The sequence below is a fragment of the Schistocerca serialis genome, chromosome 6, assembly GCF_023864345.2.
Source record: "Schistocerca serialis cubense isolate TAMUIC-IGC-003099 chromosome 6, iqSchSeri2.2, whole genome shotgun sequence".
NCBI classification, from domain to species: domain Eukaryota; kingdom Metazoa; phylum Arthropoda; class Insecta; order Orthoptera; family Acrididae; genus Schistocerca; species Schistocerca serialis.
Window position 1 is genome coordinate 173,844,338 of NC_064643.1, and position 25,107 is coordinate 173,869,444.

Here is a 25,107-nt window from a genome sequence, read left to right on the forward strand (position 1 = left end):
CTGCCAAAGCTGGAGACTTTCGGAGAAAAGAATATTACTATTCCATCCTGCGTGCACTTTATGAGGTGCATTCAAGTTCTAAGGCCTCCGATTTTTTTTCTCCGGACTGGAAAGAGATAGAAACATGCGCAATGTTTTAAAATGAGGCCGCGTTCATTGTCAATACATCCCAGAGATGGCAGCACCGTACGGCAGATGGAATTTTACCGCCAGCAGCGAGAATGAGAACTGTTTTAAATACTAAAATGGCGACGTTTTCCTTACTTGAACAGCGTGTAATCATTCGTTTTCTGAATTTGCGTGGTGTGAAACCAATTGAAATTCATTGACAGCTGAAGGAGACATGTGGTGATGGAATTGTGGATGTGTCGAAAATGCATTCGTGGGTGCGACAGTTTAATGAAGGCAGAACATCGTGTGACAACAAACCGCAACAACCTCGGGCTTGCACAAGCCGGTCTGACGACATGATCGAGAAAGTGGAGAGGATTGTTTTGGGGGATCGCCGAATGACTGTTGAACAGATCGCCTCCAGAGTTGGCATTTCTGTGGGTTCTGTGTACACAATCCTGCATGACGACCTGAAAATGCGAAAAGTGTCATCCAGGTGGGTGCCACGAATGTTGACGGACGACCACATGGCTGCCCGTGTGGCATGTTGCCAAGCAATGTTGACGCGCAACGACAGCACGAATGGGACTTTCTTTTCGTCGGTTGTGACAATGGGTGACACGTGGATGCCATTTTTTAATCCAGAAACAAAGCGCCAGTCAGCTCAATGGAAGCACACAGATTCATCGTCACCAAAAACATTTCGGGTAACTGCCAGTGCTGAAAAAATGATGGTGTCCATGTTCTGGGACAGCGAGGGCGTAATCCTTACCCATTGCGTTCCAAAGAGCACTACGGTAACAGGTGCATCCTACGAAAATGTTTTGAAGAACAAATTCCTTCCTGCACGGCAACAAAAACGTCCGGGGAGGGCTGCGCGTGTGCTGTTTCACCAAGACAACGCACCCGCACATCGAGCTAATGTTACGCAACAGTTTCCTCGTGATAACAACTTCGAAGTGATTCCTCATGCTCCCTACTCACCTGACCAGGCTCCTAGCGACTTTTGGCTTTTTCCAACAATGAAAGACACTCTCCGTGGCCGCACATTCACCAGCCGTGCTGCTATTGCCTTCGCCGCTGCCATGGAATCATGGCGTCAGCGTTGTGAAAAATGTGTACGTGTCCAGGGCGATTACGTCGAGAAGTAACGCCAGTTTCATCGATTTCGGGTGAATAGTTAATTAGAAAGAAAATCGGAGGCCTTAGAACTTGAATGCACTTCGTATGACGCTGCAGATCACGCCCCTCTGCGAATAGTGGATGTTAGGCGTGTAAAGGCAAAATTGTTGACCTTGAAAAGAATACAAATGGAAGGGTTGAAAATTCGATCCCAGCCACGATCGTTGGTGACGAAATAACTGAATTCCTTACATAATTTGCTTCGGCATCAGACCCGTCACCGACGAGCTTATATTCGTTCTCTCACGACAAATAATGGACGTATCGTATCGGAGCACGCTGGTACAGTGCGTGCCTTACACCAATACTATGAAGACATCTACGATATCGTTGAGTCCAGCGCAACGCCTTACGACCCACTAGTCAGCATCTTGGATATGATACTCACACCTTAACATAATCAAACGTTCTTAGCTGCATTTCAGCCGGAGGAAGTTTACAAACTTATTGTGGGATAGCCTTCGCAAAAATCTCCGGGTTTGGATGGACTTCCCAAGGAACTTTACGTGCACTTTTGGCCGCTGTTTAGTGCTATCTTTAAGTCACTTTTGAATGAAGTGTTACAGGGTAGAGTAGTGCCGACCTCGTTCAAAGTGGGAAAAATTGTTTTAATCGCAAAACGCCCTGGATCGGTTTCCGCTGACAGCTTTCCCCCAATCACTTTGTTAAACTTTGATTATAAGACTGTGGCCAGGGCAGTTAATAGTAGGACGTCGGTTCTGATGGAGATTATTGTTGGCAGACATCAAAGTTGCGTACCTGGTCGTACCATTCTTACTCCTATAGTCGAGTGCCGTGACGTGGTTTCGGTTGCTGCTGTAACGTCTGCCCCTTGTGCCCTTCCTTTCCTAGATTTTGATAAGGCATTTGTTCGTGTTAATCACGATTTCTTGCTTCGAATTCTGTAAGCAGTTGGTTTTCCTGCTGACACCCGGCGAGTGCTCTCAAATCTGTCTACGGGTACTTCAGCTTCGGTGGTTGTTAATGGCCAACTGACGCCCCCGATAAATATCATTCGGGGAGTGGCTCAAGGAAGCCCGTTGTCAGTGACTTTGTTTGTGTGTCTCTGGAGCCCCTACTTCGGACGCTAGCATGCCAGCTGAAAGGTTGGACGCTTTCCGGAGAGACTATAGCTGTTCGAGCATACGGGGATGATGTGATGGTTCTACTCCGCAATTCTGCCGAGATACCTCGACTGAAAGCTGTAAGGGTTGATTATTGTCGGAGTTCAGGTGCAATTCTTCATGAAAGTAAATGTAGACTTCTTAGTTTGCGAGGTTTTGATGACCCTCTTGCTACATGGGCTACTGTGGTGGATCGGCATACGTCTCTTGGTATCATCACTTATCGTTGTCCATTCAAAGTGGCGACGCACAACTGGAAATTTGTTACGGAAAAAATTCAGGGTGCGGTACTTGAACATGAAAGGCGTTCTCTTACTGTGCTCCAGAAAGTCTGAGTACTGGATGCATATGTTTTGTGCAAAGCTTATTATTTGGCCCAAGTTTATCCGCTTCCCTCGATGATAGCGAAGAAACTACAGTAAGTGTCTGGTCGTTTCTTGTGGAAAAGATATATCTTTCACTTACAGTATGAGGTGGTTACAAAGCCTCGTTCCTTTGGCGGGTTGGGCCTGGCTGACATACGAAGGAAGACGGAGATGCTATATGTGCGACGGACTATTTCGATAATAACTCAAGAAACTCACACATTGTCTCGTTTATTTCTCTGTGTCCGTCCTGCTAGTCTTGAACCGCCTGTTGATGTTGGTCGCATACATTATAAGTTAAAAAACATCCGTAACTTCTATCTTGAGGTGAGCTATTTAGGGGCTGACATTTTACGGAGACCCGTCCTTATCATGAAATTCCTACAGAGTCGTTGGAAAGCAGTTCCTTGCCCGAACCTCACTGAAAGAGGATCGCGGCAAACAAACTGGGCGACAGTTTGGTGCGTAGCGTTCTCTTGGTATAAGATAGTAAATAACGTGATTCCAACGAACGAGCGACTTCTCCCTATTGGGCTTAGCGACACGGATTTATGTAATCGTTGTAAGTCTACAGATACGACATCGCTTCACTTGTGGACGTCATATGACAAATTGGTCTTGGATTAGGACGCAAATAGCCTTCCTTACTCGATCTTTTGAGACTACACTACGGACATCATACTGCGACCTGATTCTTCCTTCTTTCCACGGTCGAAAACCCATACGCCTATGTGGTTTCTGGGACACTTCGTTCATTATCTTGTATAAGGCGAGGGGTAAGATCACATGAAGTTCATGGAGTGCATGATCACGGCCTATTGGAAATGCTTGTGAATGCCTCGATTTTTGAGACCTTTTCACCAACATGTTGAATTTTGTTTTCTATCGGCAAGATGTCGGTTAATTTCATTTTTCTAATGATGGGTGTTTTCCTTGTTATGTATGTTTCCCATCTGATTTGCTTCCGTTTGTTCTCTCCTAGTTTCGCTGCTCGTTTTGTTTTAGTGTTTGACTCAGTATCGTTTTATTTCTATTACAAAATGTGTGTAGATAAATTATATATACACATGAGCGTTTACAATCCTTGAAATAATATTGAAATTTTTCTTAGTTTGCTATTTAGAATATGATCTGATTGGTTGTCTTTCTGCTTTTAGATTCTATATAATACAAAATAAAAGTTAAAAGAACTAAAGAAATATAAAAAATTATAAAAAATTGCGTATACCTATCACGAGAGCTTAGTGGTGGCTTTCGGCTATATTCTCGTTTTTTTTTCCTTTCTCATTTTGTTATTGTTTTGTTGTCATCGTTAATTTGTTCTCCCATTTGCAGCTTATATTACATGGTGATCTGACTATGGCCTACTGAAGTTTCATGACAGTAGCAAGTCACTCTGGCAAATAAAAGGAGGAAAGTGGTCGGTTTAGCCAGCGCGAGATGTCGGGATTGAATCTCTTTGTCTGCTCTCACATTTCTTTTTAATATCACATGATTCTGCCAAAGAGCAGTATTAAAGTAATTCCTGCAAAATGTACTCCGCTGGCCGCCGGTTCAGCCTTGCCAATTTTATTTTTACGGGCAGGTGAAGAATCTCATAAAACGACGAAAAATTGCGCCTACGTCATCGAACAAATTACGAAGATAGCTTATACAGACACCAGCAGAAAAAATTAAGCACTCGTGCAACCATCCGTTTTCTGGGCCAATATTCGGTGGTACGATTGGATGTGCGTGGTACACCACTAATATCAGTGATGAACGAGAACCTCTTGAAAGTATAAACCAAGTTTGTTTTACAATACACAGACTGAAAAAACAGGACACATGTATGTCGTAATAATTGTTTGTTTTTCAGGTTTCTGCGATGAGTATCATCCAGTTTCATGTAGTTTACGATAGGCAACGTGTTAGAATTATCACAATTATAGATATGGTAATATAAATAAAATGATTCTATACTGATTTTATTGAAAGTTCTGGCGTATCCTGTTCTTTATTTCCAGTCTCCTTACGAGAAATAATTTCTCCTTTCTTCGGGTTAAAAAGTATGAAAATATTGAACGAATCATTAAGTACTGATAATTTTGACATTCATAATGAGTATTTTTTAGAATTAAGTGGGAATGAAAAAAAAAGAAACAATAGCGTGATTCGATCTAGAGACCTCGCACTTACGAAACCAAGCGCTTACTCGCGCAGCTGAGGACTCTTGAATACTAGCGACCACTCGGAGTATAAAGGGTAAACATTAATAAAAGCGGCATCCGCCTCTATAGCTGAATGGTCATTCGCTGCTCGGCCGCCGAGCTGGACGGACGTGTGGAGGCAGCGCTAGGAGGGCTGACGTAAACAGCGGCTGTGTGGCTGTTACGAAGGTCAGTAGAGCGCTTTGTTTACTTTGCATCTTTCAGTGATTTAAAATGACAAAATGAACGAAATTAACTGTGAAGGAAGAGATACGGTTAGATCACTTTTGATTGGACCTGCAAAAGACCAAAGGCTTTTGAGATCACAAGGTGGCTTTCGGAAACAGTTAAGATCACAGGAGACGAAATTATTGGCGTTCATCTTTCTTTCGTTTCCAATTCTGTCTTTTTGAAATTGAATTCCTCTGATTTGTGCTCCTCGATAGTTGAAAAGTGTGGTGGCAAAATGAAATTTAATCATGCAGACGGATTGGTTAGTGACGTTCTTGTTTCCCATGCTGGGCTAGGCATTCGAACAGTGAGAGTTTTCGAACTGCCGTTCGAGGTCCCTGCCGGGGCAAATCAATGCTGCTATTCAGCCCTATGGTAGGGTTATGTCTAATATTGCAGAAAAATGGTCGGAGCAATATACGTTTCCGGTTTTGAATGGAGTTAGACAGATTAAGATTGAGCTCTTACGACATATCCCTTCTTACTTGAATATCTGTGGTCATCGCGCTCTCATAGTTTACGATGGGCAGCCACGGACTTGTGCGTTATGTAACGCCACAGAGCACGTCAGAAGTGAGTGCAGTAGAAGGCGTGTTCCTCAGTTACCGACTAACGAGGCGGCTGTCCCAGGACAAGCTGTTAGCATGCAAGTGACGTACGCTGTCGCGGCAGCTAGCCGGGCCCCCTATCAACAGAATATGGCCGAGCAGGCGGGACCTTCCAACGCGCGCACGGAAACGGGAAGCACCGCGGAGTTGACTAACGATGACAATCAGAATCTGGCCAGTAATAACGTCACTGAGGGCGCACCGCGCTTGCCCTCTCAGTCTGACAACTCTTCCAACGAGCGATAAGCTTCATCGATAATACCTGATGTAGACATGGTAGAGTACGAAGCGGTAGTTACACACGAAACGGCCAACGTCCCAGAGAGAACTACAGTGGATGGACATAAAGAGGAAGTGATGCAACAAATAACTGACAACCACACAGATGACAGGACACCACAGACAGGTTCACGAAACGTCAAAGGAAAAGGGCTGGAGGGGGGGGGGGGCGCAAGGAGACGAACCAATGACACCACCCATCTCACGTGTCGCAGAAACAGCAGCAACGGCCGACTCCGAAATTAACGGAGCTCAAAAATCTTCCGCCACGAAGGCGGGACAGGCCACTTCTCCTCGACCTTCCATGGAGTCGCCAGGAAGTTCACCAAAGCTTTCACCGACGATTTCACCGAAATCATAAAAAAAAAATATTTTAAAAAAAATGGTCAGCGAGGCAGAATGTTGTGTGAAGGGGCATTGGTTCGATTCCCGGCTGGTTCTGAGAATTTTGTCCCCTCAGGGACTGGATGTTGTGTTGTCTTCACCATCATATCATCCCCATCAACACGCAAGTCGTCGAAGTGGCGTCAACTCAAAAGATTTGCACCAGATGACCGGTCTACCTGAAGGGAGGCCCTAGCCACAAGACATCTTTTTTTTTAATTAAACAGACAAGCTGCAGGGATGGATTCCACATTGGAAAGGGAGGGAGAAAGGTCCTATGAACATGGACGGTGTGCGTCCAATGGTAACAAATCGTCAAGCTGCATCGCATCCACGTCGGCAGATATTCAAAGCGGCCTCCATGAGAAAAACGGTGATAGGCACAGTAACAGTTGTCATGCAAGACACACACAATCCTACTTTGGCTCAGACCATGTTGGCGAGCCACTTTCCAGCAGCCTGTATAACGGTTGGTCTTAACATCCTGCAGAACCCAGTCCTCCAAATCTGGTGTACGCGCAGTCCACCTTCTCCCTGCTCGTTCATGTGTCGCGGCTCGCCCCGTCGGAGGTTCTAGTCCTCCCTCGGGCATGGGTGTGTGAGTCGTCCTTTGCGTTAAGTCAGTTTAATTTAGAGTAAGCAGTGCGTAAGCCTAGGGATCGATGACCTCAGCAGTTTGGTCCCATAGTCCTTACCAAAAATTTCCAATTTTTTCGTTCGTGAGGCTGAAAGGACCTATGATCACACAAACGCCCTAAAAGGGCTTCATACTATAACGGTACTTTGCGAGCAGGCGTGTCAGTTAGCATCATATTAATTAAAATCTCGGATAAATAGACTTTATTTTGGAAGAATTAAAAAAGGGGAAAGTAGTACTAAACTTTAATAACTGCACTGTATTACTAAGAAGCAATATAATGAAAAGTAATAAAAAGCAAAGTAGCAAAGACCAAGCGGGACAGAAAAATGTAGGCGCGCGTTTGTTTTTTAATACTTATAAAAGAACATGTAACACATTATTGAGCTCTCTACCTTCAGTTATCGCGATTGGCTAAAATTCGTTAAGGAGTTTATTTGAAGACTCTTCAAGCACGTTTAAAATACATTACGTGTGACGAAGTGATCAGAGACGTTTATTGTCGGGTGAAGTGAAAATGAATCCGGCAACATAATTCGAACTTTGTGTTAGCTGGGAAAAATACTCTTGGGAAACTATTATGGTTGTGGAACCCACGAAAGTTGTGCGCAACGGAAAGCTATAGTTTACGTAATTCTGCATTTTATAAAATGGTGAAACGCGTGTGCGCGGAACATTAATAGAATCTTATCCTTGGACGGTTTCGAGGATAACTGATACAAACAACGCGTCAGCATAAAAAATAGTTCGCTTATTAACTACCAGATATTAATTAACAGGGACCTAAAATACTAAAAAAGGATAGGATCATCACCTCCAGTCCCGATTCATATTTCATATTTAATTAGTGAAAAGTGTTAATAAACAAACTACATTTCAATTTTATCCACAATTTTGGCTTCATTACGTAGTCTTGTCTACATGATAAACAATATCTGTGGAAGTTGTATGCAACGTATCGTCATAATATTTAGCCAACCAATTTTGTGGGACACCAAAAATGTAAATGCATGAAATTGTTCTTACAGCGGATGTATAATGTGTGAGTGCGACGAACTATATTGAGAAACTGAACATCCATTCCGTACTTGCATGTTTATCTGCGAAATTGGTCCTTGTCGGTACATCAGCATAGAGTTCGAATAGAATCTCTGGAACATTGCAAACCATTCAGATTGATCGAACATCTAAATACACATAATGCTGGTACCACTAGGATGTGTTCTTCCTCCTCACCCCCGTGGCAGTAATTGAATTAAGAGTCAGCCGGGGAATACATTTAAATCAATTGACGACTATTGAGCTAGCGTCACGAATTTTAAAACGTCCACTGCCATGTATGAAGGCGAGTGACACCACGAGTGCTAACGTCGATCGAGGGGTGTCGTCGTGATCGTATTGAATGACATTGAGCGGTTACAATACGTTTTGTCATGTGGTTGGTGTATGTGAGGGTACTTGTTTTGGTAAAGCCGTGCTGCCTCTAGACTGTTTTCCTCTGCTTGGCCACACATAAAGACCATCTCGGCTTGGTCTCCATACGATTACCGGACCATTCTGCTGCATCCAGTACGCTGCGTCAATCACACAGCCCGCAACATACAAGGAACACACGACAAGTGGTCAGAGTTACTTTCATCAGTGGCAGCTACTGTAGCAATGATGCATTTCTGGACACATGTACATAGAACAGTTTTTCCTCCATTTTCAGTCAGGAATCCGTCCCTGCACTTTGCCTTTTTTATTATTGTTCGCCTTGTATAGGAACGCCTAAAATTTCCAAACCAGTTCTTCTTGAAAACTGAGACTTCCGTTTTCCTATTCACTCATGTTGAGGTCTCAGCTGTTACCAACACACCCTGTCAGTATGAGGTGCATTCAAGTTCTAAGGCCTCCGATTTTTTTTCTAATTAACTACTCACCCGAAATCGATGAAACTGGCGTTACTTCTCGACGTAATCACCCTGCAGACGTACACATTTTCCACAATGCTGACGCCATGATTCCATGACAGCGGCGAAGGCTTATTTGGGAGTCCGTTTTGACCACTGGAAAATCGCTGAGGCAATAGCAGCATGGCTGGTGAATGTGCGGCCACGGAGAGTGTCTTTCATTGTTCAAATAGTTCAAATGGCTCTGAGCACTATGGGACTTAACAGCTGTGGTCATCAGTCCCCTAGAACTTAGAACTACTTAAACCTAACTATCCTAAGGACATCACACACATCCATGCCCGATGCAGGATTCGAACCTGCAACCGTAGCAGTCGCGCGGTTCGGGACTGGGCGCCTAGAACCGCTAGACCACCGCGGCCGGCACTTTCATTGTTGGAAAAAGCCAAAAGTCGCTAGGAGCCAGGTCAGGTGAGTAGGGAGCATGAGGAATCACATCAAAGATGTTATCACGAAGAAACAGTTGCGCAACGTTGGCTCGATGTGCGGGTGCGTTGTCTTGGTGAAACAGCACACGCGCAGCCCTTCCCGGACGTTTTTGTTGCAGTGCAGGAAGGAATTTGTTCTTCAAAACATTTTCATAGGATGCACCTGTTACTGCAGTGCCCTTTGAAACGCAATGGGTAAGGATTACGCCCTCGCTGTCCCAGAACATGGACACCATCATTTTTTCAGCACAGGCGGTTATCCGAAATTTTTTTGGTGGCGGTGAATCTGTGTGCTTCCATTGAGCTGACTGGCGCTTTGTTTCTGGATTGAAAAATGGCATCCACGTCTCACCCATTGTCACAACCGACGAAAAGAAAGTCCCATTCATGCTGTCGTTGCGCGTCAACATTGCTTGGCAACATGCCACACGGGCAGCCGTGTGGTCGGCCGTCAGCATTCGTGGCACCCACCTGGATGACACTTTTCGCATTTTCAGGTCGTCATGCAGGATTGTGTGCACAGAACCCACAGAAATGCCAACTCTGGAGGCGATCTGTTCAACAGTCATTCGGCGATCCCCCAAAACAATTCTCTCCACTTTCTCGATCATGTCGTCAGACCGGCTTGTGCGAGCCCGAGGTTGTTTCGGTTTGTTGTCACACGATGTTCTGCCTTCATTAAACTGTCGCACCCACGAAGGCACTTTCGACAATCCATAACTCCATTACCACATGTCTCCTTCAACTGTCGATGAATTTCAATTGTTTTCACACCACGCAAATTCAGAAAACGAATGATTGCACGCTGTTCAAGTAAGGAGAACGTCACCATTTTAAGTATTTAAAACAGTTCTCATTCTCGCCGCTGGCGGTAAAATTCCATCTGCCGTACGGTGCTGCCATCTCTGGGACGTATTGACAATGAACACGGCCTCATTTTAAAACAATGCGCATGTTTCTACCTCTTTCCAGTCAGGAGAGAACTTGAATGCAGCTCGTATGATTTAAATGTGCGGGCGGAGGGTAATGTGGTTCCCTTCTGAGCTGGATAGGACATGTTGGAGCAGTGTCCGCCGTGTCGCGTCACGTTTACCTTTAGCCGTGCTGTGCTGTGCTGGGCCGCAGCCCGCTGCTCGCTACCCGCGTGACCGCCGCTGGAGCTCGCAAAGACGCCGCGAGCCGTCCAATGCTAGGTCGCCGGTCGCTGCGTGACGAGGCCGTATATGTTCACCGAGGACTGCAACCGCCGCTCCGAGTCCCTGTCGCTCGGCCGTTCCCGCAACCCCCACCTTGTCATGTAGAAGCTTAGGCAGGCTGCTGTGGCCGCGTCTCCCTTCATCCGGCGTCGGACTCCCGCTTCTTTCTTCTGCTCCTCTCGCTCCGTGTGTTCTCACTGCAGCGCTGTTTCTCGTAAGACTCTCAGAGTCGTCAGTCCAGTTATGAAGTCGTGGCGAGTACGTACAAAGTACTTGTCTATCTCAAAAAGTGATTACAGAACCCCACACATGGCTTCAAAATTTGTTTTCCTATGTCGTGTCATAACGCAGGACCGAGGGAAGACACGGGTTTACAGCTCAGTCTACAGTTCTCGAGCAGTTAAGAACTGGAAGCGGACAAACTTCCAGTGATGGCAGGTTGATTGCTTGCTTTGGCCCCAAACACTGTCACGAGGAACTGGATGCTGGCAGCAGAATATTCAAGGAACACAGGGGTCTGATTCACACTGTTTATTTGCAGTCAGAGTAACTATTATACTGACAAGGGGAGGCCGCCAATTGTGAAATTCAGATTCGATTCATACTGCGCATAATAAAAGCTCATGGCCAGAGGTGTAATGTGGCACAGCACCAAGATGCACTTCTCAGCCGTTGTCGAGAAAATAGACAGTTAAAAGAAACCGTTGCCGTTAAATACTCTCTACGATTAATAATTTTCTACAGCGTCGTGGTGCAGCGGTAAGCGCTCTGGTTCGTAATCCGAAGGTCGCCGGATCGAATCTCGCGCCATTCAACCCTTTTTTATTTAGTATTTGTTTTTTTGTAATTCAAATGTATATATATATATATATATATATATATATATATATATATATATAAAATTACCGTCAATCAGTTGCAACAATTATGAATATAATAAGTTGTTGAAAGTCGTTTGTCGTGGAAAAACTGGCGACTTCGAACATCATTATGATTTCCGCAAACAAAGTTGTATTTCACAAATGTTATTAATTGTCTTCATAATGTTAACCACGTATAGTTAACGGAAGACGTAGAAACGATATTCCGAAACGAACACGTATAGCATAAGTCAAACGTTCGAATTAGAATAGAGACCCCACGAACAAAAACTTGCTGTGGCAGGTATCAAATATAAACTCCGTTACTCGCTCGTTACACTTGAAGGACAGATGTTGAATGGGCCGAATCGAGCCGCCACATAACAGCGTAGTTGCGTGCTAACTTCGAAAGAAGGTAGATGTGGTCCCTAGCGCAACTTACAACATCGTCGAAAATCAGTGCGGACGGGAGAGCTTTGGTACACCCTGTTAAACAAACGGAAAAATGGAGGCGATACAATTGGAGAGCGATCCGCCTTCACCAATATGCATAAGCAATTCATTATTAGTTTATATATATATATATATATATATATTTGAATTACAAAATAATAATAAAAAAATTGCATGGCGCGAGATTCGATCCGGTGACCTTTGGATTACGAACTCCAGCGCTTACCGCTGCGCCACGACGCTGTAGAAAGATGATTAATCGTAGAGTATTTCACCGCAACGGTTTCTTTTAACTGTCGATTTTCTCGACAACGGCTGAGAAGTGCATCTTGGTGCTGTGCCACGTTACACCTCTGGCCATGAGCTTTTATTATGCGCAGTATGAATCGAATCTGAATTTCACAATTGGCGGCCTCCCCTTGTGAGTTCTAATCTAAGACATGAAAAAAAAGCAAAAAGTACAACTGGTTGCAAAACAGAGTTTGGGTCCGTGGGGTGAGAGGTAACAGAATTAGCAAACTGTGACGGCGTTGTAAAGTGTGAACGTTGAGAGCAGCACTCGAAGTGACAAAAACAGACTTGTCAGAGCTTACCCGAGGATGATACCGAGCGACACGGAGTTTGCGCGCCAACCATCTGGCCGAGAAAGCTGAAAAAAAGCAAAAAAGAAAGAAAACACGGGCTAATAAAGCATTGCAGCGGAGCACTATTTCTCCATACGTCCTCTATCTATAGTAGGCCCACGGATCTGCTTGCACTTTACAGGCATCGTCCAATCTGACGTGAGGCTCTGCGCCTCCCTGATGCCTCCGTCCAACCACTTTTAGGGCCTTACCCTCCTCCTACTCTGTACACTGCGTTGTTTCTGGCCATTACATTAACAAACTCCGGTAGCAACAGCATTCAGTTGGGAGCTAAACGTGACTGCCAATCCTATTATGACCAGCAACAACAGTGTTTTACGTTAATTGACCCAGCCCGGAGGCCTCTCGTGAGTGGAGACGGCTGTTGCAGCATTTTTAGCCATTTCGCATTTCACTCTAACTTGTGTAAACCTAATAACGTTGTGGTTCTTAGAGTCAAGTATTAAGCATGCTGTCTCTGGTAAGACGCGCTAGTTTGTGATCATCCTCTGCTGTGACACCTTAGAACATCGTCTAGGCGGTGGATGGAGTTACCAGTTAATTCTTTGAAGTGAAACGTCTCCTCTGTGACAGCTGCACCTAATAACAAACTGTCGGATCCCTGATGCGCAGAATAGTGATGTATTTCGTTCTAAAGACGAAAAAAACAAGCCATCTTGCAGTGAACACACAGTGCGTAGTGGGGCGATCACTCTGTTGTAGAAATAATTCAAAAGCCCGGATCGCTTAAATACTGTTTACTGGATAACCGGTTACAACACACTAAAGGTGCCATCAACGAACCTGAATGCCGATTAGCATTTATGTTAATCCACATTCAGATCCGATGATGCCACTTTTAGTGTGTTGAAACCGGTTATCCAGTAAACAATATTTAAGCGATCCGGGCTTTTGAATTATTTCTACATTTACGTTTCATTGCACGACGTTGGACATGGAGCTGTGCATCATACCACCCCTACTTGTTCACATCTTGAACCAACGACATCGTCAATTACGATTGTATTGGGGACGGGACCATCGGGATTCGACTGTCGATCAATGGAAACGTGTCGGCTGTTAAGGTGAATGACATTTTTGTCACGATAGTTCGATGGTCGTCTCCAAAAACGCCGTCATCGATGTGAACGGCGAGTCGAAACGTGCAGCGCGCCACGGACTCAGACTGGTGGCAGCAATGTTACGTTGTGGGAGACATTCTCGTGCGCTTACATGCGGCAGTAATAGAAGACACGTTGACAGCTGCGAACCACGTGCAGTCCTTCATACTTGCCCTTCCCGACGGATGATATAATAGTCCGTGTCTCTGAGCCAGAACCGTGCTACACTGGTTTGAGGAGCATTATAGTGAACTCACGTTGATTACTCGGCCACCAGATTCGCGTGATGTAAATCTTATGGAACCGATCTGGGTTGCTATCGGGCGCCATCGTTACGTATGCAAATCGGCTGCCCGTTATTTATGCGAATTACGTCACTTGTGCCAGCCATCTGTTAAATACCACCGCAAACCTAATAACAAACTGTCGGATCCCTGATGCGCAGAATAGTGATGTATTTCGTTCTAAAGACGAAAAAAACAAGCCATTAAGCTGGTGGTCATAATGTTTTGGCTCATCAGTGCAGTTGTGCTACGGTAGATTGTATTCTGTACTTCCGTAATTGAAATTACAAGAAATTTCTTAATGAATTAATTACTTTTTTTAGTAAGCTAGGAAGTGTGTACTTTCTACTATAAGCCGCGCAAGGTAGCCGCGTGGTCTCGGACGCCTTGTCACGGTTCACGTGGTTCCCCCTCGTCGGAGGTTCGAGTCCTCCATCATGTGTGTTGTCCTTAGTATAAGTTAGTTTAAGTTAGATCAAGTAGTGTGTAAACCTAGGGGCCCATGACCTCAGCAGTTTGATCCCATAGGAACTTACCACCGCAAATAGGAGTCTTGAAGTGTAAATTGTCATTGGCACGAAAAAGTCACGTTTTGCTGCTCTGGCTTAAACATAATTTCTACTTACTTTCATTGTGAATGACATAGTACTTATTAACTTACTTAGCTAAATACAGGATAATCCCCCAACAAACAGGTGTTGTTATTTTTCTGCTTATTTATTTGCAACATGCTCCATTACAATATTTTTAACACTGCATTCATGTACTGTGTGTGTGTGTGTGTGTGTGTGTGTGGAGTGAAGTGTAGCGTAATGTTTGTATTACATGATGATGAGAGAAGGGATAGGGTGGAACCCAGTGGCGGCACTAAACCTATTCCTCGTGAATAGCACCAAAAGGGCCGCTGTGCTTAACACCCTAATCCAGGGCTTCACAACATACGTGCTCGCGGAGCAAGCTTCGAGCAGCAAGGCGCGAGCACGGAGCAGCGCGAGCACGCTACCCCCACTACCGGACCAGAGCGGAGAGTGGGGAGAGTGACGTGGGGCACACAACAGCTGCCGCCAGTCAATGTAAATCCGCAGACACCCGCAGGGATAACACTCACGAATTATTACTGTGACAAATGAAACAAATAAAGGAGAATGTACACATGCCACATAATTTTATTAGCTTAGTGTATGCCTCTACATTTCTATTAATTTGTGAACTGTTACACAATAAAATGTGTCACTGAAGTGTGGGATTCTCGGTAATCTTGTACTTTTTGCCCTTTACAATTGCGTCTATGTTCGGAATAATTATTCTTGTGCATTGTAGGCGCAGTGTGCAGTTTAAATTTCGATCAGACAATGCGTTTCTCAGGCGCATCTTGTTACATTTCATTGCAGAGAACAGTTGTTCACAAACATACATGGAACCGAACATTGATTTTATTGTAGCCACCAGTTTGTGCAAACGAGGAAATCTATCCTGAGGGAAGTGTCTGTAGAATTCCAAAATGTTTTTCTTGTTCTGAAATTTGTCTCTGTATTCTCTGTCACACTGCAGGTCAATAATTTCTAGTTGTGGCTCAGGACGAATCTCTTCAATATTCGCTGAATATGGAGAGGAGAACAGATCAGAATCACTGTCTAGTGCTGTCAGATCTTGAAAGCGTTGATCAAATTCTTCCTTAAGGGCAACTAAACTATGTGAATAACGTTCACAGTCTTTGTGAACATCTTGCATGGATGATAATTTACGAAAGTGAGCTAGATTTTCTGTTTCCGGCTGACTCACCCAAAGTGTCAATTTCATTTTAAAAGCTCATATTCGATCTATGAAATGAGTAATTGGCAGATCTTTACCTTGTAGTGAAATGTTCAAAGCATTCAGATGGCTAGTTAAATCTACTAAGAACGCGAGATCACATATCCATGAAGGCTCTTTCAATTCAGGAACACACATGTTATTTATTTCCATGAACATATTTACCTCATCTAATAGACATCGCCACGACTAAGCCAGCGCACCTCGCTGTAATAAGGCAGGCTACCATACTGGCTTTCTACATCCTCAAGAAAGCTTTTAAATTGCCTGTATTGTAGCCCATGCTTCCTTATATAATTGGTTGTACGAACAACAACACTCATCACATTTTTTAGAGTGATACTCTTTGCACATAAGTTTTCCTGGTGGATCACACAGTGAACGCCTCTTATTTCATTCGGCACGACCAGTTTTTGCATTTTCTCCTTCAACAGCGCAACAAAACCTGATTTTTTCCCTGTCATCGCTGGTGCACCGTCTGTAGACACTGAAACTAAAGAATTCCACGACAATCCTATATTTTCAACACTTTCTTCAACACTACTTAAAATATCACCTCCGGTTGTAGTGTTCTTCATGGCTACTACATCGAGGAGCTCCTCCCTCACATGAAGATCTCTATTAACACCGCTAATAAATACGGCAAGCTGCGCTGTTCCAGTGATATCAACACTTTCGTCCAGAGCTAGAGAATACGCCATAAAATCTTTACAGATATTTGCAAGCTGGCTCTGGACGTCGTTTGCCATGTCCTGTATGCGACGCATAATGGTCATGTTAGATAATGGCACAATCCGAATCTGTCCAGCTTGAGATGGACACAAATGTTCCGCGGCAACTACCAAACATTCTTTTATTAAATTGCCATCAGTGAAGGGGAGCAGGGATTTTGCTAAAAGCAAAGCAATTTTGTAACTCACTCTGAGTGCTGCCTCAGTTGATTTTTCTTCGTCGTCCAGATTTTCTTCGGATAGCTTCCTTTTCGGTTTAATAACTTCCTGTGCACGATCTGGTCCATCACATTTTCCACTTCCGTAGCCTTTCGCGTGGTATGACATATAACGCCGCTGCAAAGTAAGTTTCCTAAAAGAATTCAGCGTTTTGTGACATACTAAACATTTTGCAACACCATCTTCTTCTGTAAACAGATACAATTCCTCCCAATGGGGGTTGAACTGCGAAAGCATGGTTGGGGTTACACAACGACGACTTGGCATGATTCTTAACCAGCGAAGTGACTGTTAGAGCTGATCGTAGTACTTTAAACGTTACAAAGTCGGCGCGAATTCAATAGGCACGCTGCGGCCCTATTCAAACGTGTGCGCGCATTTCCCCTCCCTTCCCTCCCCCCTACTCCACGACCTTGCACCTGGTCGCGAGCACGTGCCTGAGCAGACGCGAGTACTCGCGCTCAAATCCGGCCAGTTGTTAAGCCCTGTCCTAATCCGACGGACGGGTCACCGTCAGCAGTGTTACAAGCCCTCACTAAGGGGACCACACCGTGGTTCAGGTCGAAAAAAAATCGATTTTCGGTTTTCATCGTATTTCGATAGATTAAGGTTTTATTTATGTACCCCGAAATGGATTTTGCTGAAAAAAACTTTTTTCGAGCATTTAAAGAGCATTTTCCTATCAGCTGTGTTTATGTGTCACGCCCACTTTTGTGTCACCCATTTTTCTGCATATATTTCAGATATTTATACCCCCTACATTCTACATTAGGGATTTTTTTTTACTCCCGAGTGTTATTCTTTTGTTTCTGCTGTTTATAAACAACTCGCTTTCAAACACGCGGTCAGTTTTGTTCAAGTGTGATTGCTAGTAGATGTTATAGAAAACTTGCGGGTATAGTATGGGCAGGCAATTAGGAGAAATAAAGAAAATCTGGAGGCAATGAAGAGAGATGTTTGGGCCATATTCTTCCACAAGTCCTCTACTGGTGATAAGCCATGTCAGGAGAACATCTGTCGTGCAAATACAATAGGGCTCAGGCAAGTGGAGAATCTTATTCTCAACAACATTCTCTTCCTGCTGCTATTATTACTGCAATTAAACCTATTTTCAGAGACTTGGCTCATCCTGAACTTCTAACGAAATGTCTGCATGGACAGACACAGAACCCATATGAATGTTCCAACTGTATAATCTGGAACCGCCTTCGTAAAACTGTATTTGTAGGCATGCATGCAAAGAAACTAGGAGTTTATGATGCTGTTATTACATTCAGTTGTGGTAATATTTTGAAAGTGTTCCGTACTGAAAAAGCTGGGAATTAATCCTGGTGAAAACATGATCACTGGGCTGCAACACTGCGATAAAATGAGGATAGGCGATGCAGACAGGTCTGCATCTAATATGGCCAAGAAAGAAATACAAACATCCAGGAAGGTGAAAAAGAAGCTGGAAGGCCTGCTAGAGGCAAAACAAGGGCCATCATATGCAGCAGGACAGATTTAATTAACTGTAAGTAACAAATTTCAAAAGTTTTTTCTTTAAAGTCAATTTCCCACAAACTGAAATTTTCAGTGCATATGCCCCATTATTTCAGAAACTATCATAGATAAATGAATGAAATTTTCAGAGACTCTGCATAACATAAAAATCCACCTCTGGTACCTCATTGATTGATATCCCCCACTAGGAAGTTCACAAAAAAATATTTTCTGCAGAAAAAACTTAGTATTTTTGTTAATAAATTTTAAAAAGTATTTCTTAAAAACTATAGAATGGATAAAATAGATTTTAGTACTGTTGACTCTATTGGCATCATGTAACATACAGTAAAAATATTGAGGTCCAGCATCAAATAGTTTTTTCAGAAATGGGTCAAATACCTGCCTAAATTAATATGGGTTGGATAGGCAGGCTGAGACACTGCCAAGAGGTTTGGTATTTCAGCCAGAAAACTGGCGCGAAGTCTAATGATGTGGACCCTTGCACCACTCCCTCTCCTCTTCTTGCTGGCCAAATATTGCTAGTGAAAATTTTTTCCACCAATAGGATAACATCTTGGACCTACCGATAACAAACAGACCCGAACTTTTCGACTCTGTTAACACAGAACAGGGAATCAGTGATCATAAGGCCGTCACAGCATCCCTGAATGTGGAAGTAAATACGAATATAAAAAAAAGGGAGGAAGGTTTATCTGTTTGGCAAGAGTAATAGGACGCTGATTTCGGACTACCTCACAGATCAAGACGAAAATTTCTCTTCCGTCACTGACAATGCTGAGTGTTTATGGAAAAAGTTCAAGGCAATCGTAAAATGCGTTTTAGACAGGTACGTGCCGAGTAAAACTGCGAGGAAGGGGAAAAACCCACCTTGGTTCAACAACAAAGTTAGGAAACTATTGCGAAAGCAAAGAGAGCTTCACTGCAAATTTAAACGCAGCCAAAACCTCTCAGACAAACAGAAGCTAAACGATGTCAAAGTTAGCGTAAGGAGGGCTATGCGTGAAGCGTTCAGTGAATTCGAAACTAAAATTCTATGTACCGACTTGAAAGAAAATCCTAGAAACTTCTGGTCTTACGTTAAATCAGTAAGTGGATCGAAACAGCATATCCAGACACCTTGGGATGATAATGGCATTGAAACAGAGGTGAAATGCGTAAAGGTGAAATACTAAACACCTTTTTCCAAAGCTGTTTCACAGAGGAAGACTGCACTGCAGTTCCTTCTCTAAGTCCTCGCACGAACGAAAAAATGGCTGACATCGAAATAAGTGTACAAGGAATAGAAAAGCAACTGAAATCACTCAACAGAGGAAAGTCCACTGGACCTGACGGGATACTGTAGGGAGGCAGTCTACTCACGCCTTATGAAATTCACATCAGTCTTTCCATTGTGTGCCAGCCAGTCCGTTGTAACTATCTCTGACGTCATAAATGTTGCACAATACTTGAAAAATCAAGTAAATAACCTGAAACGTTTCTAGCATGTCAGGAGTAATACTAAATCAATATGTGTTGAATATCAGTTCAATAACTTTAACCATTTTCGAAATTTGGACATTTTTCTGTAAAAATCATTGGCGCAACAGAAAAGAGCTAGAAACTTAAAAGTTTATATTTAGATTCTTTTGCATAATAATTTAGTAGAAACAGTATTCTGGATCTCACAAATTAAAATTTGATTTTCTGGTTTTTATCTTAAAAATTAAGGAAGCAAGATAGATTGAGTAGGCGAATAAATAAAGCTAATATGTTTAAATTTAAGTAGGAGGGAGATCCGCTATAATCATAAAGATGTGTGAAGTTTCAACTGAATAACTATAAAACTATAGCGATAGCGTATCTCCAAAGGGCAAGTTCAGAGCTCGTCTACTGCGTGTAGTGTAATTAAATTAATTATATCACCCAAAATATTTGACTTAGCTACGTCAGACTTTTATTATGATTATTTACCTGTGTGCTGATTGCACATTTAAATTGAGAGCTTCATCGGCCATCAGCAAAGGAAGCAATGATTTATTCGATAACTTAAAGTGTTGCATTACTAGCTCAGCGGCTAGTTGAGAGAGCAGGTTTGATCAGGCGTTCCCTTAGCCGTCCGCACCGCGGCTTTATATGTAAGAACGCTGCGCGAGAAAAGGAAGGCCCCAGTTCTCTCCAGACGCTGATTAGCGCACCACCTGTGCCAGGAGTCGCGTTGCGTCGGTATCGTTGATATAAACAGCCTCAGATGCAGTAATAAGTTACTCGAGATATGCGTAACCATGAAATCGTTTTCGAGTGAAGTGTTAATTCTGGCATGACTTTAATGATCTATCTTCAGTTTGCGTATGTCGTATTTTCATGTGCCACAGCAGGACAGAGATTCTACCATTATTAGCGTGGCGTTTGATGAACATTATCATCAAATTATGGCGAGCATTCACTTAAACATTTAATTTGAACAGTTATAGTTGCATCAGCGCATTAGACTCTGAACTGCTCTGGTAGTCGGATTCTTTATGGTCTGTGACTTTCAGAATATAGTGAACATTTTAGAGAGAATGGTTTTCGATTATGAATCCCAGACAATCTCCTAATTCCTCAGAGCTATAAGCTGTAGCTATAAATGTATTTCTCAGATGAAGTGGGCACTAGGAATTCTAATTACAGGCTTCACGTTTTGCTATTCACTTTCTCGTGGCCAATATTGTAGTTAGAGATCCAGTGTTGAGAACAGCAAACAACAGCATTAATAATAGGAACATTAACATTTATTCCACCCGCCACCCCAAAATACCAATTCGATTCTACACAGAGTACGAGAAAGAACTTGCCCCCCTTCTAACAGCCGTGTACCGCAATTCTCTAGAGGAATGGAAGCTTCCAAATGATTGGAAAAGAGCACAGGTTGTTCCAGTTTTCAAGAAGGGTCGTCGAGCAGATGCGCAAAACTATAGACCTATATCTCTGACATCGATCTGTTGTAGAATGTTAGAACATGTGTTTTGCTCGCGTATCATGTCATTTCTGGAAACCCAGAATTTACTCTGTAGGAATCAACATGGATTCCGGAAACATCAATCGTGTGAGACCCAACTCACTTTATTTGTTCTTGAGACCCAGAAAATATTAGAAACAGGATCCCAGGTAGATGCCATTTTCCTTGATTTCCGGAAGGCGTTCGATACAGTTCCGCACTGTCGCCTGATAAACAAAGTAAGAGCCTGTGAAGTATCAGACCAGCTGTGCGGCTGGATTGAAGAGTTTTTAGCAAACAGAACACAGCATGTTGTTCTCAATTGGGAGACGTCTACAGACGTTAAAGTAACCTCAGGCGTGACACAGAGTAATGTTATGGGACCATTGCTTTTCACAATATATATAAATGACCTAGTAGATAATGTCGGAAGTTCCATGTGGCTTTTCGCGGATGATGCTGTAGTATACAGAGAAGTTGCAGCATTAGGAAATTGTAGAGAAATGCAGGAAGATCTGCAGCGGATAGGCACTTGGTGCAGGGAGTGGCAACTGACCCTTAACATAGACAAATGTAATGTATTGCGAATACATAGAAAGAAGGATCCTTTATTGTATGATTATATGATAGTGGAACAAACACTGGTAGCAGTTACTTCTGTAAAATATCCGGGAGTATGCGTGCGGAATGATTTGAAGTGGAATGATCATATAAAATTAATTGTTGGTAAGGCGAGTACCAGGTTGAGATTCAATGGGAGAGTTCTTAGAAAATGTAGTCCATCAACAATGTAGGTGGCTTACAAAACACTCGTTCCACCTATACTTGAGTAGTGCTCATCAGTGTGGGATCCGTACCAGATCGGGTTGACGGAGGAGATAGAGAAGATCCAAAGAAGAGCGGCGCGTTTCGTCACAGAGTTATTTGGTAAGCGTGACAGCGTTACGGAGATGTTTAGCAAACTCAAGTGGCAGACTCTGCAAGAGAGGCGCTCTGCATCGCGGTGTAGCTTACTGTCCAGGTTTCGAGAGGGTGCGTTTCTGGATGAGGTATCGAATATATTGCTTCCCTCTACTTATACCCCCCGAGGAGATCAGGAATGTAAAATTAGAGAGATTCGAGCGCGCACGGAGGCTTTCCGGTAGTCATTCTTCCTGCGAACCGTACGCGACTGGAACAGGAAAAGGAGGTAATGACAGTGGCACGTAAAGTGCCCTCCGGCACACACCGTTGGGTGGCTTGCGGAGTATAAATGTAGATGTAGATGTAGATTTATTTTTATTCGCTTGTTTGCATGTATTTCATTTATTGGTCAAGCGCCCCCGCACAACCGTCAGCTACCTCGGTGACGCGGGCGCCTACAGATGTTGTCTGAGGGCCAAAAATTCTTCACCATCACTGACGTGGAAAAGCACTGAATGAAGCATCGACTGCAAGGTCGCAGATTTGGATACAGCGAAGAATGACAAGAGACGGGAAGGACGTTGATTGTGAGAAGGCCATTTGGGCACTTTTTTAGACATCCTGCGGATGGGACGCGTCCGCCGCCGCCGACATTTCGCTCGCGCGTTTGGAGATCGGAGGCGACACTCTGCGAAGCAGCACTGGGCGACAGTAACGTAACCCAGCATGCAGGCCTCGCTGCTGCTCCTCGTGGCACTCAGCACTACGCCGGCAGCGGCGTCGACCGCCGTCACCGTGCTAGACTGCATCTGCGACAGGTTCTTCGACCGCGGAATGAAAGTCAAAACGAATGGAATGCTCGACCCATATTGCCTCGGTAAGTACGTGCATTCGACTACATTTTCTAAATACACTACTGGCCATTAAAATTGCTACACCACGAAGATTACGTGCTACAGACGCGAAATTTAACCGACAGGAAGAAGATGCTGTGATATGCAAATGATCAGCTTTTCAGAGCATTCACACAAGGTTGGCGCCGGTGGCGACACCTACAACGCGCTGACATGAGGAAAGTTTCCAACCGATTTCTCAGACACAAACAGCAGTTGACCGGCGTTGTTGTGATGCCTCGTGTAAGGAGCAGAAATGCGTACCATCACGTTTCCGACTTCGATAAAGGTCGGATTGTAGCCTATCGCGATTTCGGTATATTGTATCGCGACATTGGTGCTCGCGTTGGTCGAGATCCAATGACTGTTAGCAGAATATGGAATCGGTGGGTTCAGGAGGGTAATACGGAACGCCGTCCTGGATCTCAACGGCCTCGTATCACTAGCAGTCGAGCTGACAGGCATCTTATCTGCATGGCTGCAACGGATCGTGCAGGCGCGTCTCGATCCCTGAGTCAACAGATGGGGACGTTTGCAAGACAATAACCATCTGCACGAACAGTTGGACGACGTTTGCAGCAGCATGGACTATCAGCTCGGAGACTGTGGCTGCGGTTACCCTTGACTCTGCATCACAGACAGGAGCACCTGCGATGGTGTACTCAACGACGAACCTGGGTGCACGAATAGGAAAACGTTATTTTTTCGGATGAATCCAGGTTCTGTTTACAGCATCATGAGAGTCGCATCCGTGTTTGGCGACATAGCGGTGAACGCACATTGGAAGCGTGTATTCGTCATCGCCATACTGGCGTATCACCTGGCGTGATGGTATGGGGTGCCATTCGTTACACATCTCGGTCACCTCTTGTTCGCATTGACGGTACTTTGAACAGTGGACGTTACACTTCAGATGTGTTACGACCCGCGGCTCTACCCTTCATTCGATCCCTGCGAAACCCTACATTTCAGCAGGATAATGCACGACCGCATGTTGCAGGTCCTGTACGGGCATTTCTGGACACAAAAAATCTTCGACTGCTGCCCTGGCCAGCACATTCTCCAGATCTGTCACCAACTGAAAACGCCTGGTCAGTGGTGGCCGAGCAACTGGCTCGACACAATACGCCAGTCGCTACTCTTGATGAACTGTGGTATCGTGTTGAAGGTGCATGGGCAGCTGTGCCTGTTCACGCCATACAAGCTCTGTTTGACTCAATGCCCAGGCGTATCAAGGCCGTTAATACGGCCAGAGGTGGTTGTTCTGGGTGCAGATTTCTCAGGATCTATGCACCCAAATTGCATGAAAATGTAATCAATGTCATTTCTACTATAATATATTTGTCCAATGAATACCTGTCTGACATGTGCATTTCTTCTTGGTGCAGCAATTGTAATGGCCAGTGGTGTAGTACGCCCGACTTTACGTCTGGCAGAATGTGAACAAAATTACACATTTCTCAGTTGCTTGCATTCGCTGCGAAACTGCCATCTCCTCATCATACGAACTCTCAGGAAATGTAATCGCCGCCTTAGAAATATTACACTAATTCGCCAGGACATTAAGGGTCGTAACGCGTTGCTCCATCTTTGGAATAGAACACGGCATTGAAGTTTTGTGGTGCGCATTGGGAAAACCCTTGGTGGGTGGCGCTAGCTGTTTACTCTCAGACCACTCACTTACCCCAATATACTGGGCGGTGCTTTCTGGGCGCCGACCTGGTATGCGATAGCAGTCCTAGATGAATTCCGAGGTTCAGATGAGGCAAATTTCCCTGACAGGATATCAATCTGACTTGAGAACAAAGTTCTCCAAACCACTGTAGTACAATTCTGGCAACTGCACAATGAACCGTCACCCTGCTGGAAGACGACCTTGTCTTCGGAGAAACATCAAGCATGAAGCGATGCAGGTGTTATGCTGTAACTTTCAGTTATTCCACAGCCGTCACGGTGCCTTGCATTAAGCCGTCGGCATACGGACCGCGGATCCGAACGCTGGACGTTGAGCGAGTCGAGTTTCTGACGTCATAGCGTGGAATAGCACGTTCGGGAGTCTT

At 44.2% G+C, this 25,107-nt stretch overlaps 1 protein-coding gene across 1 annotated transcript in view; it reads left to right on the forward strand.

Annotated features, from left to right (window-relative positions):
• The first annotated feature begins 22,861 nt into the window (after nt 1–22,861).
• The window catches only part of LOC126484063 (uncharacterized), a 115,862-nt gene continuing 113,616 nt past the window's right edge, over nt 22,862–25,107 (forward strand). The window contains exon 1 of the mRNA XM_050107424.1: nt 22,862–23,031. Coding sequence (XP_049963381.1) covers nt 22,881–23,031 — 151 coding nt within the window. The 5' untranslated portion in view covers nt 22,862–22,880. The remainder of the gene's footprint in view (nt 23,032–25,107) is intronic.